General features: G+C 36.9%; 1 protein-coding gene across 10 annotated transcripts in view; it reads left to right on the forward strand.

The window, feature by feature from the left end:
* Positions 1–17,913, forward strand: part of LOC123520139 (disintegrin and metalloproteinase domain-containing protein 11-like) — a 722,595-nt gene that overhangs the window by 703,112 nt on the left and 1,570 nt on the right. For 9 of the 10 annotated variants that reach the window (XM_045282075.1, XM_045282076.1, XM_045282074.1 and 6 more), the window contains one exon: positions 16,385–17,913. This exon is cut by the window's right edge and continues 1,570 nt beyond it. In XM_045282075.1, the coding sequence (XP_045138010.1) occupies positions 16,385–16,649 (265 nt within the window). In that variant the 3' untranslated portion in view covers positions 16,650–17,913. Of the gene's footprint in view, positions 1–16,023 lie in introns of all 10 variants that reach the window. The other variant, XM_045282078.1, reaches the window with a different exon arrangement.

The raw sequence follows: 17,913 nt of genomic DNA on the forward strand, positions 1-17,913 counted from the left end.
CACCGAGGCTTGAATATGCAACAATACAGTGGGCTCCGAACTTAAAGAAACACATAAGGAAACTAGAGAAAGTACAGAGGGCTGCAACGAAAATGGTGCCTGACTTAAGAGATTTGACTTATGAAGACAGACTGAAAAGAATGCAACTTCCAACCCTGGAAAACAGAAGAGAAAGGGGAGACCTGATAGCAATATACAGAGTGATGATTGGCATGGAAAAAATGGATAGGGAAGATCTGTGTATGTGGAATGGAAGAATGTCGAGAGGGCATGGGAAAAACTAAAATGGCCACTTATAGGAGAGATGTGAAAATATAGCTTCCTCATAGAAGGGTGGAAGCATGGAATAGTTTAGACGTGGAAGTGGTCAACGCAAGGAATATTCATGATTTTAAGAAAAAGCTGGACATTAATAGATATGGAGACGGGACAACACGAGCATAGCTCTTTTCCCGTATGTTACAATTAGGTAAATACAATTAGGTAAATACACACAGAGGAGGAGAAAAAGGCTTTTTTTTTTTTTGGAGAATTCTAGGAGACAGGATAAGGAAATGGTATATAAAAGAGAAGGAAGAGGAAACAGTGGAGTAAGTTTAACTAAAAGTGATAAGGGCAAGAAACTAAAAATTATGTATATGAACATAGACATAGTTCTATCAAGTAAATAAGAATTAAAAGATTACATAAAGAAAGAAAAATTGTATGCCTGGCTTAAACAAAGCTAAATGAGGCAATCAAAATAGACATAGGTAATAGATATAACATATGGAGGAAAGACAGAGGGGGTAAAAGAGGAGGAGGAGTATGATAATGTTAAAGAAAGAGATGGTGGTAAACCAAGTGGAATATGGGGAAGGAAAAGGATAAGTACTGTATATTAAGATGCATATTGATAAAAAAGAGTTAACAATCATTGGAACGTGTGCCACCAAAAACAAATTCATGGACCAATCAAGAATATAAAGACATGATAGATGACACAATAAGGAGTCTAACGAGAGTCATTAAAGAAAGGAGAAAAGTTATATTAGTAGGAGACTTCAACTGTAAAGAAGTGGACTGGGAAAATTATGAAAGTGTATGGGGAAAGAAGTGTGGGGAGAAAGATTCCAGAACTCAATGATAGATAATATGATGGAGTAAAGAAAAACACAAGATTCAGAGGAAACGACGAGCTGGCGAGATTGGACCTGGTTTTTACAAGGAGTATACAAATTAACGATGATATTAAGATATAAGTGCCCGTTCGGAAAGAGTGACCATGTAATATTAGAAATGGATATAGAAAAGGGAAAAGATGATAGAGACGAGTTATACAAAGGAGACAGATTAAATTACAGAAAGGCTGATTTTGAGAACCTCAAGAGCTATTTCAAATACGTTAACTGGGAGGAGATGGAAAACTCAGAAAAGGTGCAAGAGAAATAGAACTTATTTTTGGAAAAATACAAAACAGGAGTCAGAGAATATGTCCCGAAATATAGACCGAAAGAAGAAAGAAAAAAATTGGTTTAATGCAAGGTGTACCAGGGCAAAGGAGAAAAGAGATGGAGCATGGAAAAGGTGGAGGAGAAATAGAAATCCAGTAAATAAGGAAACCTTCAAGACAGTGAGAAATTAATACATTAAAGTGAGGAAGGAAGAGGAGAGGAACTATGAAAAGAACATTGTCGAAAAATGTAAGGAGCAACCAAAATTGTTCTACAGATTCATCAATGGGAAAATAAGGCAAAAAAAAAAAACAATAGAAAGGTTAAAAGGAGAGAATAGGATGGTCCAAAAAGTATGGCAGAACTGTTAAATAGTAAATTTCAGGAGGTCTTTACTAAGGAAACCAAATTTGAAAGACCACAGGGTAATAGAGAGACAGTCTATATGAAAGAGATTAAAGTAACCAAGCTTGAAATAAAAGCATTAATGAAGGAATTGGATGAAGAGAAGGCAATGGGACTGGATGAAGTCTCAGGCAGAATACTGAAAGAATGTAGGGAAGAACTGGCAAGTCATATATACAACATCATAAAATGCTCAATAGAAAATGTAACAGTACCAGTAGAATGGAAAAGAGCTGAGGTGGTTCCCATATATAAGAGTGGAAAGAAGAAAGAACCTTTAAATTACAGACTGGAATCACTAACTAGTGTAATATGTAAGATGTGTGAAAGAGTAATAAAGAAACAATGGATCGAGTTCCTCGAAGACAACAAATTATTATCAAATAGCCACTTTGGTTTTAGAAAAGGCAGTCGTGTGTAACAAATTTACTGAGTTTCTACTCTAGAATAGTTGATAGAGTACAAGAGAGACAGGGATGGGTTGATTGTATTTATTTGGATTTAAAAAAGGAATTTGATAAAGTGCCACATGCAAGTTTACTGTGGAAGTTAGAGGAGAAGGGTGGCTTAAAAGGAAGCTCATTGAGATGGATGGAAAATTATTTGAGGGGGAGAGAAATAAGGACGGTAGTTAAAGATATGAAGTCCAAGTGGAGAGCAGTAGAAAGCGGAGTGCTGCAGGGGTCAGTATTGGCACCAATACTTTTTCTCATATGTATAAACGACATGCCAGAAGGAGTGAACAGCTACATAAATGCGAAGCTGTGCAGAGTTATAAAGCAAAAAGAGGATTGTGAAATACTGCAGGAAGACCTAAATCTGGGAATGGAGTAAAAAGTGGGAGATGGAATTCAATGTGGACAAAAGCCATGTCATGGAAATGGGAGTGAAAGACAACCAGTGGGAATCTATAAGATGGGAGATGGAGTAGAACTGGAGAAAGTAAAAAAGGAAAAGGATTTGGGAGTGACGATGGAAGAAAATAATCAACCGGTAAGCCATATTGATAGAATTTTCAGAGACATATAATTTGCTAAGGAATATTGGAATAGTATTTCATTACATGGACAAAGAAATAATGAAGAAATTGATAAGTACTATAATAAGACCCAGATTGGAATATGCAGGAGTAGTGTGGACCCCCCCATAAAAAGAAACACATAAGGAAGCTGGAGAGACTACAAAAAATGGCTACAAGAATGGTTCCAGAATCTGAAGGGATGACATATGAGGAGAGACTAAAGGCTATGGATCTACCAACCCTGGAACAGAGAAGGGAGAGAGGGGATCTGATACAAGTTTATAAATTGATCAACGGAATGGAACAAGTGGATAATGAGAAACTGATCCTGAGAGAAGAATATGACATTCAAAGCACAAGATCACATAGTAAAAGCTGAGGAAGAGAAGATGTCTGAGAGATGTTAAAAGATATAGTTTACCACAAAGATGTGTTGAGATGTGGAACAGTTTCAGTGATGAAGTGGTGTCAGCAACGAGTGTGCATAGTTTTAAAGAAAAATTGGATAAGTGTAGATATGGAGACAGGGCTACATGAGCGTAAAGCCTGTAAAACTACAACTAGGTAAATACACACACACTGTCGGCCGAAGCGAGCGGATGCAAGATCAGAGCTTCAGTGTGATACGCTGCCAATTTTGGAGAGGAACCCAGCAGACCTGGTGATGTTACAGGGAGGCAGGGGGCTAGCTTAGTGGTCCTGTCTCCAAAGAGTTATTGAATTTGCTTAAATTTTGAGGTTGAAAAAAGTATGAAGGAGGATGACGCCATGGACGGTGCAGTAGGCACTGCTCGATATGTAAACAAAGGACTGGGAGCGAGACCGAGGGGAACTAGAAGTGAGATTATAGAAATCCCTAGGATTGAGACAGCTTGTTGACTGGAGTAGAGAGAGAGAGTTTTCAGGCTTTAAGGAAGAATGAGTTAACATGAGAAGGATCATCATTATGGATAAGGAACTTAAAGCCTTGAAGAAGATGGTCACTGTCATGTTCGAAAAGTAGGACCAGCTGATTACGGAGAATCTAGAATTGAGAGAGAGATGTTTAAACTTAGAAAGTACTGTTAAAATGAACCATGAGATGAAAAAAACCCTAGAGGAAATAAAAAGGAAGAATAGCGCCCTAAAGGGCAAATGTACGAATTATGAAGCTGCATTACAAGAGCTGCAGGAAAAGCTGGACTCCAATTTGGACATAGGCAAAGAGATGAGTGAAAAGAAACTGGATGAGTGGAAGAAGGTTTGGAAATAGGAATGAGAAGAAGAAAAAGTCAATTTTGCTGAAGTAGTTATGCAACAAATAAAGGAGAAAACTAAGGACACAGTTATATAAGTGATCAAAGAAAAGGAAGAATTAGTGAGAGATACGGTGGACAAAAAGAAGTGTATGGTTATATATGTACTAGAAGAAAAAAAGAACCCAGTGAAATTTGTGGGGGAGAAGGAGGAGAAAGAAACGGTTAAGAAAATTATCTCCATAGTGCAAGATAAAGAACAAAGTCTTGATAAAGAAATAGAAGAAATATATAGACTGGGTAAATATAGTGAGGAAACCAAAAGACCCCTAAAAGTCAAAATGAGATCGCAAGTAGGGATAGAAGAAATATTAGCTAGGACTGGAAAGCTGGCTGAAAAGGCAGAATATAAGCATATCTGGATAAAGAGAGAGATGAACCAGATAGAAAGGGAAAAAGAGAACTGAGGAGTGAAGCTGAGGAAAAAAATTAAGGAAGGACAGAGAATGAAAAGAAGAAGTTTTACTGGAGAATGCTAGACATGAGACTGAGGAAATTGCATATTCGGGAAGGGGAAGGAAAGCATTAAGAGTCTTGTATACAAACGTAGATGGGTTTATATCAGGAAGTTTGGAAGTGAGAGATTATATATTGGAAAAAGGGCCAGATGTGGTATGTATGACAAACAAAGTTAAGTGAAGATGTCCAAGTGAATTTTAAAGAGCAAGGATACAATGTTTGGAAGAGAGACAGAAAGGGAAAAGCAGGACAAGGAGTAATGATCATGACTCGAGAGAATATATATGTGGAAGAGATACAGTCCGGAGATGGACTGGCAGAGGTTTTAAGTATAACAATAAGGACCAATGGGAGGGAAAAAAGGAGTATCATAGTTGCATATGTACCACCAAAGACTAATATATGGAGGCTTGATGTACATAAGGAAATGCAAAAGGAAGTACTAAATTGTCTGGATAACATGCTAAGGAAGGATAGAAGAGTGTTGCTTGTGGGAGATCTAAACTGCAAACACGTCAATTGGGAAGAAATACAGTAGATGCAAGCGGTTATGCTGGACGTTGGGGAAGGATGTGCTACAACTGGCAATGGCAAACACATTGGATCAATGGGTGAAAGATTATACAAGATATAGAGGGAAAAATGATCCATCAATGCTGGATTTGATATTTACAAAAGAAACAGGAGCCATGTCCAAACATCAAATATCATACTCCAATAGGAAAAAGTGATCATGTGGTCCTAGAAATCGAATTAGAGGATCGGGAAATTTTGGAATATAATGAGGGACACAAACACAAGAGACAGAACCACGCTAAATCAAATTTTTGGGGATTAAAAAGTTATTTTGGTAGTATTGATTGCAAAGAAATTATGCATGGAAAGACAATTCAAGGAAAGTATGATATATTTCTAGACAAGTATAATGACGGGGTAAAGAGATATGTTCCTGAATATAGAGTAAAAAGAGCAAACACCCCTGGTATAATGCAATATGTGCAAAAGCTAAAAAGTGCAAGGATACAGCATGGAAAAAATTAAGAAGGCAACATAATGAAATAAATAGGAAGTAGTATAAAGAGGCAAGAAATCAATACATTAGTATAAGAAGGGAGGAGGAGAGAAACTTTGAAAAAGATGTAGTGAAGAGATATGAAAAAGAACCCAAGCTTTTTTATAAGTATATAAATAGTAAAATGACAAACAGAGAGACCATTACTAAGTTGATTAAGGGGAATATGATATACGAAACATCGGAAGAAATGAGTGAACTTATGAATGAGAGCTTTAAATCAGTATTCAATGAAGAGGGAGAGTTTATAAAGCCAATCAACCCAGCGGCACAGGAAGGATTAAGAGACATTGTGAAGAAAACAGAAAATTAAAGAATTGCTAGAAAAGGTGGATGTGAGGAAGGCAATGGGACCAGATGGAGTGTCAGGATGGACACTAAGGGAATGTAGTGAGCAACTGGTAGAACCAATTTGAGATGTAATTGACAACTCTTGAAGGGAAGGGAAGGTACCAAAGGAATGGAAAAGAGCCAATATAGTCCCATTATACAAAGGAGGAAAAGTGACTGAGCTCCTAAATTATAGACCAATGTCACTAACCAGTGTGGTGGGTAAGATCTGTGAAATTGTTATCAAAGAAAAATGGTTGGAATATCTGGAGAGAAATGAAATCATTAATAACTCCCAATTTGGTTTTAGAAAAGGAAGATCATGTATAACAAACTTAACAAGCAGTGTATCTAGACACAGAAGACTCCTATGGAAAATAGAACACATAGGCGGAATTAAGGGAAATATCTTAAATTGGATTACAGATTACTTAACAGATAGGGAAATGAAGACAGTGATAAGAGATACACCATCAAGTTGGAGCGCTGTAACCAGTGGCGTACCACAGGGTTCGGTGTTGGCACCAATAATGTTCCAAATATATGTAAACAATATACAAGAGGGTTTGAGTAGCTACATAAATTTGTTTGCTGATGATACCAAGCTTTTGAGAGTTATAAAAAAACAAAGTCATTGTATGGAATTACAGAAAGATATTGATAAGATCTAGAGATGGAGCCAGTAGTGGAAATTAGAATTTGATACTAAGAAATATCATATAATGGAAATGGGTAAAAGTAATAGAAAACCTACATGGGAAAATAAAATGGAGGAAGAGATTATTATGAAAAGAAGAGAAGAGAAAGACCTGGTAGTAATTATACAAGACACCCTGACTTCAGAAAGACATATAAATGGATTATTTGCTTCAACATACAAGACACTAACGAACATCAGGGTAGCATTCAATTACATGGATAAAAGTATGATGGAAAAAATATTAACCACTATGATAAGACCTAGACTAGAATATGCAGCAGTGGTATGGTCGCCATTTAGGCAGAAAGATATCAAGAAACTAGAAAGGATACAAAGGGCTGTTTCAAAGATGGTCCCTGAAATAAAAGATCTTCCCTATGAAGAAAGACTGAAGGAGATGGAGCTACCAACTTTGAAGGATAAGACGGGAAAAAGCAGACCTAATAACGATGTATAAATTAGTAAACCATACGGAGAAGATAGATAGACAAGACCTGGTAACACGGATGGAGCAGGGAGACAGACAAACAAGAGGACATTCCAAGAAAATCATGAAAAGTCAGTGTAATAGGAATATCAAGTTCAGTTTTCCACATAGGACAATAGACATCTGGAATGAATTAAGTGAAGAGATTGTAACAGCAGAAAGTGTGTGCAAATTTAAGGAAAAGTTAGATAAATGTAGATATGGAGACAGGTCACTATGAGTCCCGCTCGAACCCTATAACATACAACTAGGTAAATACACACACACACAAGATCACAGGAAAGCACAGTGCAAAAAGAGGATATTGAAAGATTATTGGATAATTTAGATGTCAGAAAAGCAACAGGGCCAAATGGTGTATCAGGCTGGGTGCTAAAAGAATGTAAAGAGCAACTGCTGGATCCAGTTTCAAAAATAATTACAAATTCATTTAATGAAGGGAAAGTTGCACTAGAATGGAAGAGAGCGTACATAATACCAATATTTAAAGGAGGAAAGGCAACTCAACCATTAAATTACAGACCGGTGTCACTTACAAAAGATATGGAGAAGTTGTGTGAAATAATTATCAAAGAAAAAAGGGTTAAATATCTAAAAGAAAAACAAGCCATATCGAACAGACAGTTTAGGTTCAGGACAGGATGGTCATGTGTATCAAACTTATTAAGCTTCTACTCGAGAGTTATAGAAGGACTGGAAAGCAGAGATGGATGAGTGGACACAGTATACCTGAACATAAAAAAGGCTTTTGATAAAGTCCCTCATGGAAGACTACTTTGGAAACTAGAGAACATAGGAGGACTGTGAGGAACTTTGCTAGAATGGACAAGGGATTACTTGAAGGATAGGGAGATGAGAACTCTGATCAGAGATACATACTCATCTTTGGGTAAAGTAACAAGCAGAGTGCCACAAGGGTCAGTGTTAGCCCCCATTATGTTTCAGATTTATGTAAACGACATTCACAATGGGGCAAACAGTTATATTAATTTATTTGCTGATGATGCAAAGCTCCTAAGAGTTATCAAAACTTGGGAGGACTGTTTACTGTTACAGGAAGATGTAAACAAAATCTGAGTGGAATAAAAAGTGGAAATTGGAGTTTAATGCCAAGAAGTGTCACATAATGGAACTAGGAAAGCAAAAGAAGACTGGTATAGAACCATCTGATGGGAAAGGAACAAATAATGAAGACTAAAGAGGAAAAAAGATCTAGGAGTGATTATACAGGAATATCTGAACCAAAAAAAACACATAAGTAAGATATTTGAATAATTATATAAAATGTTGACTAAGATAAGAGTGGCATTTCAATTCATGGACAATGATATGATAAAAAAAATTATCACAAGCATGATACGTCCAAAGCTGGAATATGCAGCAGTGGTATGGTCTCCGAGCTCTAAAAAGGATATAAGAAAATTGGAAAGGATATAGAAGATTGCTACAAAGATGGTGCCAAAACTAGAGGACCTAACATATGAAGAATGGCTGAAGGAAATGGGACTACCAACCTTACAAAATAGAAGAGAATGAGGAAACCTGATAACAATGCACAAGATAAACAGTGGCATAGAAAAGATAGACAAGGAAGACCTGGTGCTGGTGACAGAAGAAGATAGAAGGACAAGAGGACATGTAAAGAAGATTAGGATGAGGCAGTGTGTGAAGGATATTGGAAAATACAGTTTTCCACACAGAACGGTGGAGAAGTGGAATGCATTGAACAATGTGCATAACTTCAATGAAAAATTGGATAAATGGAAACATAGAGACAGGATACTATGAGACCTGCTCAAACCCTGTACAATGCAACTAGGTAAATACATACACACAAGAAACCATACCAACAAGACATGCGAAAGCAGTTCCCAGAGGAAGCACTTTAGCAGGCATTGGAGTCTGACCTAGATGTATGTACAGGGGAAGAAAGGGCCATAGGGTTCTCCTGGCTCCATAATAAATAAGATTTTGATACTGTATAGAATGGAAAAAATGGAGGGAGAGGCAGAGCTAGATGGTGCTACAAAATGTATGGAACCAAAACAAACACCATGTTTTGAAAACCAAAGTTTATCTAAACACCAATTGGTCTGAAGAGACTGAGTGATGATAATATGGACAAGGATTTTTCTGGATTTAGAGAGGAAAGAGGTAATGTGAGAAGGCTGATAAATGTGGAAAAGGAGATAAGATACATGGTGATGTCAAGTATAATGAAAAAATAAGACAGGTTAATAAAAGAAAACACTGAACTAAAAGTGATTAGAGGAATGTGAGAAAATGAGAGAAATAAATCAAGGGATGAAGGAGGAGATGCAGGATATAAAGAGACAAAACGATATACTAAAGGAAAGTTACATGTTGCAACTATGAAAAAATACAGGATGGGGAGGATAAAGTAGAGAATGGAATGGGTGAAAGTAAACTGGAGAAATTACGAAATGCATAGAAACAGGTACAAAAAGAGGGAAAAGTTAAATTTTCAGAGGTAGTATGGAAACAAGTTTAGGAAAAGACAAAGGACACTGTTATTAAGGAGGAAGAATATCTAGTGAGGGATATGGTGGATAAGAGGAAATTTATCTTAATTTTTGGTATAAAGGAAAAAATCCAAACAAATTCATGAGAGATTAAGAAGAGAGATCCAGGATAGCACACAGGAGTTGGACCAGGAGGTGGAGGAAGTGATTAGGTTGGGAAGATTTAGTGTAGGGAGTAAGAGACCAATGAAAGTGAGAATGAGATCGCAGGTGGCATTGGAGGAAATTATGACAAGAAAAGAGAAACTGGCTGATGATACTGAATTTAAGGATAAATGGATAAAAGGAGATATGAACCTGGAAGAGAGGGAGAAGGAGAAAGTGCTAAGAAATGAAGCTAAAAAAAAAAAAAAAAAAAAAAAAAGGACAGAGATCAAGAAAAAGAATTTCTACAGGAGGGTTCTAGATCTGAGACTAAAGAAGTGGTATCTTCAGAAGAAGGAGGAGGTCATAGAAGAGGCAAGAAATTAAGAGTGACTTATACTAATATAGATGGGTTGTTATCCAGTGTGTTGGAGGTTAGAGATTATTTGAAAGAAAAAAAATTAGATGTAATGTGCATAGTAGAAACAAAACTAAAAGAGGAGATCCATGTTAGCTTTAAAGAAGAGGGATAAAATAGCTGGAGAAGAGACAGGAAAGGAAAAGGGAAGGAGGAGTGCTAATAATGGTTCGTAATAATATGTGTGAAGGAAGTGCAATATGGTGATGGTATGGTGGAAGTAATGGGAGTAACAATCAAAATAGAGGAACTGAAAAAAAGGAAAATCATAGTTACATATGTGCCACCTAAGGCAAATACATGGGGAACTGAGGAACATAAGAATATGCAAAGAGAGGTGATTAAGTGCTTAGATAATATGGTAAGAAGAGATGGAAGAATACTATTAGTAGGAGATTTTAACTAAAAGAGTAAACTGGAGAGAGATGGAAGTAATGGGTAATGTTGGACAACGGAGCGAGGAGGTGTTGCAGTTGACTATGGTAAATACAATGGATCAGTGGGTGGAAGAATCAACACAGTAAAGGGAGGAAGAAGAACCATTGTTTCTTGACCTATTATTCAGAAAGAAGCCAAAGCCCCCTCCCAGCATACAATATCTTAGTTCAATGGGAAGGAGCGATCATGTAACATTAGTGTTGGAAATGCAGGAAGAGGATTGGATAAGATACAGAGAAGACTACAAAAAAGAGATTAAATTATGCAAAAGCAGATTTTGAAAAGTTTGAAAATTTTTTTACTGATATTGAATGGAGGAACATTATGAATGGAAGGACAATACAGGGAAAATATGAAATATAACGAAGGAGTGAAGAAATATGTACCTATCTATAGAGTAAAGAAAAGTATACATACTTGGTAGAATGCCAGATTTATAGAAGCTAAAAAGGCAAAAGATAAAGCTTGCAAGAAACTAAAAAAGCAGAGAAATGAATAACAGACAGCAGTACAAGGATGTAAGAAATGAATATATTAGAGTAAGGAGAGAGGAAGAAAGAAACTTGAGAAAGATGTGGTGCAGAAAAGTAAAGATTAACCCAAGCTTTTCTACAAATTTATAAATTGTAAGATTAAGAATAAGGTAACAATAGAAAAATATTTAAAGCAGGGAGGACATACCAAACAGCTAAGGAAGTGAGTGAAATAATTAATGAAAGCTTCAAAACTGTGTTCACTGAAGAAGAGAAATTTGCAGAAACAAAAAGGACTTGTGTTGCCGAGGATTACAGGAAATCATAGTGCACAAAGAAAATATTGGAAGACTGCTAGATAATTTGGATGGCAGAAAAGCAATGAGGCCAGATGATGTATTGGGCTGGGCACTAAAAGAATGTAAAGAGCAGCTGTTAGATTCAATTTGGGATATGGTTACAAGTTCATTAAAAGAAGGGAGAGACCACTAGAATAGAAGAGAGCCATCATAATCCCAATATTCATAGGAGGAAATTCAACTGAGCCATTAAATTACAGATCAGTGTCACCTATAAGTGTTGTGGGGAAGATATGTGAAATTGTTATCAAAGAAAAATTAGTTAAATATCTGGTAGAAGAACAAGTTATATCTAACAGACAATTTGGGTTCAGGACAGGATGGTCATGTGTGTCAAACTTATTAAGTTTCTACATGAGAGTAATAGAAGTACTGGAAAGCAGAGATCGATGGGTGGACACAGTATACCCGGACATAAAAAAGGCTTTTGATAAAGTCCCTCAGGGCAGACTACCTTGGAAATTAGAGACCATAGGAGGACTGAGACGAACTTTGTTAGATTGGATAATGGATTATTTGAAGGACAGAGAGATGAGAAGTGTGATCAGAGATACATACTCATCTTGGGATAAAGTAACAACTAGAGTGCACAGGGGTCAATGTTAGCCTCCATTATGTTTCAGGTATATGTAAGTGACATACAAAATGGGATAAACAATTATATTAATTTGTTTGCTGATGATGCAAGATTGCTAAGAGTAATCAAAACCCGAGATGACTGTTTGCTGCTGTAGGAAGATATTAACAAAATCTACAAGCAGAGTAAAAAGTGGAAATTAGAGTTCAATGCCAAGAAATGTCACGTAATGGATTTGGAAAAGAGTAAGAGAAGACCAGTGTGGAACTATCTAATGGGAGAGGAACAAATAATGAAGACTAAAGAGGAAAAAGATCTGGCAGTAATTATACAGGAAAATCTGAACCCAAAAAAACACAAAAGTAAGATATTTGGATTAACATAGTTGACTAATATTGGAGTGGCATTTAAATTCATGGGCAAAAATATGATGAAAAAAATTATCACTAGCATGATATGTCCTAAGCTGGAATATGCAGCAGTGGTGTGGTCACTGAGCTCTAAAAAAGATATTAGAAGATTAGAACAGATCCAAAAGATAGCTACAAAGATGGTGCTGGAACTAAAGGCCCTAACATATGAAGAAAGGCTGAAGGAAATGGGACTGCCAATCTTATCAGATAGAAGAGAACAAGGAGATCTAATAACAATGTATGAAATAGTAAATGGCATTGAAAAAATAAACAAGGAAGACCTGGTGCTGGTGACAGAAGAAGCTAGAAGGACAAGAGGACATGTAAAGAAGATTAGGATGAGACAGTGTGTGAAAGATATTGGAAAATACAGTTTTCCACATAGAAAGGTGGAAAAGTGGAATGCATTGAGTGATGAAGTTGTTACAGTACATAATATGTATAACTAAAGAAAAACTGGATAAATGGAGACATGGAGACAGGACACTATGAACCCTGCTCGAACCCTGTACAATACAACTAGGTAAATACACACATGTGAGTGGGTGTTTGAAGAATCATATAAAAAAAAATGTATAAATTGTTAAGAAAGAAAATGAGGAGATAAAGGAAAGTGAGAAGGACATGGAAATTAAACAAACATCATTATAAGAGGAATCTTTGAAAAACAATAATTGAGATAATTGAGAAAAAGAGGAATGAGGAACAAAATTTGAGGCAGGAATTAGTAAAAGTTATTGAAAAGAAAAATTAGTGAGAAATAGTGTAAAAACTACAAACAAGTAGTTATGTTTGGTTTCAAAGAGGAAAATAGTAATTAGGGATCAAAGAAAGGAAAAGGAAAGAAATTTATTGAACATTAATTAAGGGGCCGCTGTGGTACAGTGGAACCATGCGCGCTTTGGGGTCCGAGGGGTCTCCAAGCACATGGGTTTGAATCCTGTCCACGGTCCGAGTGTAGGTTGGACTTCTTCACTCGGGGCAACGGTTTCCTAGCGGGTGGGCTTTGAGATAGGAGGTACCCCAAAAAGTATCCCCTTTAGCCCATAAATTCCTGTGAAAACCCCACATGGTATAAATAAAAAAAAAAACAGGATACTAAAGAAGTTAACAAGTGAAATCAGGTATTATGTTAAGTGGAGGAGTTTCACAGAATTGGAAAATATGAGAAAGAGAAGGTGAGACATTAAGAAATATAGTTTTCCTCATAGAAGTGTGAACAAATAGAATGAGCTTAGTGAGGAAATTGTGAATGCCAAAACTGTCCATGCCTTAAGAAGAAACTGGATAATGGATATTGACAGGGAATACTATGAAATCACTCCCCTCACATAAACCACAAGTAGATAACATGCGCACACATATACACACAGTGAAACCTCAGTTACTGAATGCCTCTCTTTCTGAATAAATCAGTTTTCAAAAAAAAATTTTAACTCTTAATTGCTTTGGTTGCCATACCAAAATTCAGTTCTCAAACAAAGTTACTTCATTTCAAATACTAAGAGACATAGCAAAAGCTGCTTTCTGTCACTAATCTATAGTTTTTATGAATACTTCCTTATTTTATATATTTGGAAGAGAGAGACAGTTGGTACTACAGTAATTCAGTCTTTGTCATCTCATTGAAGACTCAGTGTAAACAAATAGAATTTGGCTGGGTTAGGAGAAATCCTAAGCCACCTATGGCACCTATAACACCACCACCACTGCCTAACTACCTTGCTAGGATGAGCTTAGTGGTGTAGTGTTGGCACTTATCCACTATCACAAAATTGTTTGGTCCATCGCAGCACAGGTCTTTCATTCAGATCAATAATTCTGATTAAATCCTTTGTAAGTTTATCTGCTTTGTACAGCCTTATCATGGCTGCCATTTCCCTTTGCTCAAATCCCTTGTCTTGCCCATATATTGCCACTAGGCCACAAAATTTTGAAGGCAACTGAGTGCAAAGGGAGAGAGGCAGGGGGGGAGCAAAAAATTCACAAACCCTCCCACTAATTTTGCTGGAGGGTAAGAGGTGGATTCTCCTCTCCCATATTACCTCCTCTGTTTTCTCCTTTCACCTGCCAGATGTATGTTATGCACCACAGTTTTGGCTAGCCAGTGTTAAGGGGCTTGGCAGACTAATGCAATGGCAGGCACTTTATATAGGGAGGTTCCAGTGATGCAAGCACTTTCATTACATTAGAATTTCTCATATAGCAAATTCTCATATGGTGAAACATATAACTAATGGGAGAAAAGAGTTTGGTTCCTTTACCCATGTCAAAGGTAAGTTTTCAGGCTAAAACAGACAAAATCAGATGCAATAAATAAGTTTAGATTATAGAATTGTAGATAAAACATTCTGAAAGAAAAAAAAGCAGCATAAGTACAAAGATCATGATTTCTTATTAATTAAATGTATGAAATGTGCATAACACTTAGCAATGTGTGGTCAATGCATCTGGGAGGGCAACTCAGTCACCACTCTTATACCCCTTTTATACCCCTTAATAATTTCTACCTTTGCAAGTGTTATTGGTACTCTGGGTCACTTAGCCTTGCTACTAGGACTCATTTGGTGCTTGGGAAGCATAGTATATATATATATATATATATATATATATATATATATATATATATATATATATATATATATATATATATATTCATTTTTCATTCTTTCTTTTTTTTCTTTTTATTGGTTTAATTTCAAATCCATACTGCATATTGTCACTCCTTAAGTAATTTGATATTAACATGACTGATTCTGTCTCAGAAATATGAACAACAGTACACCATTTATTAAGAGCATATCGTTCATGAGCATAGCTCATCTAATTTTTAGTGGGCATGAAATATATTGTCTTAGGATCTCAAGATCCTGAGATGTCTGTTTGCATGAAATCCTGTGGAACATGTTATTATCAGATATTTAGAGTTGCAGTTCTATAACACATATGATAAAGCTATGTGCACAATGATTACCTTTTTGTCAGATCTGTTTTATCAAGCTACAAAAAATTACCCAAGTTCCAGACTATGCTTATGTATCACTGTATCATTAGAAGCCAGGCCACTATCAGCTGTAAATTTCCATTTAATCCTGTCTTTTCATCTGCCTTTCATATACTAATCCCAAATAAGAAGTAATCCCTTTTAAAAACATTAGTGATTAAAACTTAGGTTTGTTTTTATTTATGTATGTTTTGTACTACATCAGGTGACACATTGCATCATTACAGCTGTCATATGGAGTTTTGGATTGGATTAATTGTCAAAAAGAAATTAAAAAAGGCCTGCCTTATCATTTGTGTTACTTGTATGTAGTACAATTTACATTTACATAATTATTTTGACCATTGGTAGATTACTTGCATATTAACTGTATATGCTTGATTAATTGTAAATATGTGTGTATGTTACCAGACTTGCTTTTATGTCTTTTTCTCATATGCACCACGGAGTTGTAGGCTAACTTTTGTTCTTTGCTTGTCTTAACTGTTTTGTCCTTGTTTTGTTGTTTGCAGTGATGAGTTTGTGGTCCTCCCCAAAGGCGTCCGCACGCATGCTGGGCAATACTTTTGGCCTATGAGCAAATGAACTATGGCGGGAGGGCAGCCAATGTCAGTGGTAGTGTGGCTGTAAGCTGTCTTAACCTGCCAGTGAGAGCCTTTCAGGAGGGCACCTCACTCTGTGTTGGATACACACATGACACCTGGGGCCGAACCCTATCCTATCTTCTGCTACTTCTACCACTACAACCACCACTACCATCACCACCACCACTACAACCACCACCATCCTCATCACTGGTGCCCACTTACATGGGCTAACCTGTGACTCTCCTACTGCCTGCGGCCTGAGGTGACGTGTGCGTGTCTCTTGCAGTGATGAGTATTCGGCGAGACCACCCAGTGCCCTCCTGCGCTCTGCAAGTGAAGAAGCACTGCCAGTCACACGCTACGAGGCTGCGAGGTTTGAGGCAGCTTCACCCAGGGAGCCACGTCTGTACTCACCACCCTCTGATGCTGCCTCGTATCATGAGGATCAGGACTTCCCGCCCACAGAGCAGCAAAATCAAGAACCACAAGAAGTTGCAGACCCAAACCATCCCCTCTGTTCTCAGAGGAGGTATCCTGAGTACAAGCACTGACAATGGCCCTATTAGGATGTATAAAGGGTCATGCTTTGACAGATTGATTATCAATAGAAAATGCTGAAGACTTTATGGGTAGTTGATTAATATTCTTTGAAATTTGAGTCAAACTATCCATGGTAAAAGCTATATTTTATGAGACGTAAGGGGATGAATGATAATCAAAGACATTGCTAAGTAAAGGGAAAGTTGAATAATGTTTTATTGACTGTAATAACCAATGTGTAATAAGTATATCAGTAAAAGACTGATTAAATAATCCTGAAAACATTTGCAACAGGTGGTTGCTTTGATATTTCTACTGTGTTAGTGAGGTGAGTACTGCCATTTCATTGAAATATAAACTGCCGCAGTACTGAAGTAAGGCTCCCAAGTGTCGTGCCCCAAGTCAAGACTGCTCTCAACTCCGAAACGTGTTCATGAACTGATTGCTATCAACCTCTTAGTGCCCTGACTCATGCCTCAAGGGGACATATGCCACTGTCAACAATCATAATTTTACACTGTACAGAAATCATTTTTAGAATAAAGTCATCTGAGGAAAAGATTTAACAGGGCCATGGTCATGAATGTTCTAACTGTGTGTCTCAAAATGCTTCTGGTGAGACTGAAAAAATAGGATTTTAGTTTGCTAGTGCAGACTTAGCCGTCCAGCGCACGAGTGATACTCAATTTCTTCACCATCAAGATGTCAGTTCCGTTGCTCAAACTGAGTGAAGAATGTCAGCTGTGTAATATCTTGAAATATCAGTTTGAACATGACCTAAATGCTTCTGTTAATATGTGTAATATATATAAATATATATACGTGTAGTTGACAAGTGACACATTTGAAAAAACACTCTCACTCTATTTTTCATCTATTTTATTTTCCACTCATTATCTTAAATTTTGACAAAAGAATAGTGAACATTTACCAGTTCCTTGTCTGTCAGTATCTTGTCAACAAACTCCCAGAATTATCACAGAAACTATATGTTTCTACATACAGTTGTGTATCATAACACACTGCCCATTTAAATCTTTTCACATCATAGGTGGCCATGACTGCTCACCCAGTACCTTGTACATATTTTATAGACAGGGTGTCAATGTTTGCCTTTTGCTGCACTGCAAAAGTTCATGGCCAGCATTTAGGGTTTAGGCTGACCTGCCAGCTGTTATGATTAATACCAGCAGTTTGCTAATCAACCCTTCTACAGTAGTAGCCAGCTGGCTGTCAGTGATTCTCCAGATCAGGATCCTACTAAAAGGTTTCATG

Source organism: Portunus trituberculatus, chromosome 46 (genome assembly GCF_017591435.1).
Source record: "Portunus trituberculatus isolate SZX2019 chromosome 46, ASM1759143v1, whole genome shotgun sequence".
Classification (NCBI taxonomy): Eukaryota; Metazoa; Arthropoda; class Malacostraca; order Decapoda; family Portunidae; genus Portunus; species Portunus trituberculatus.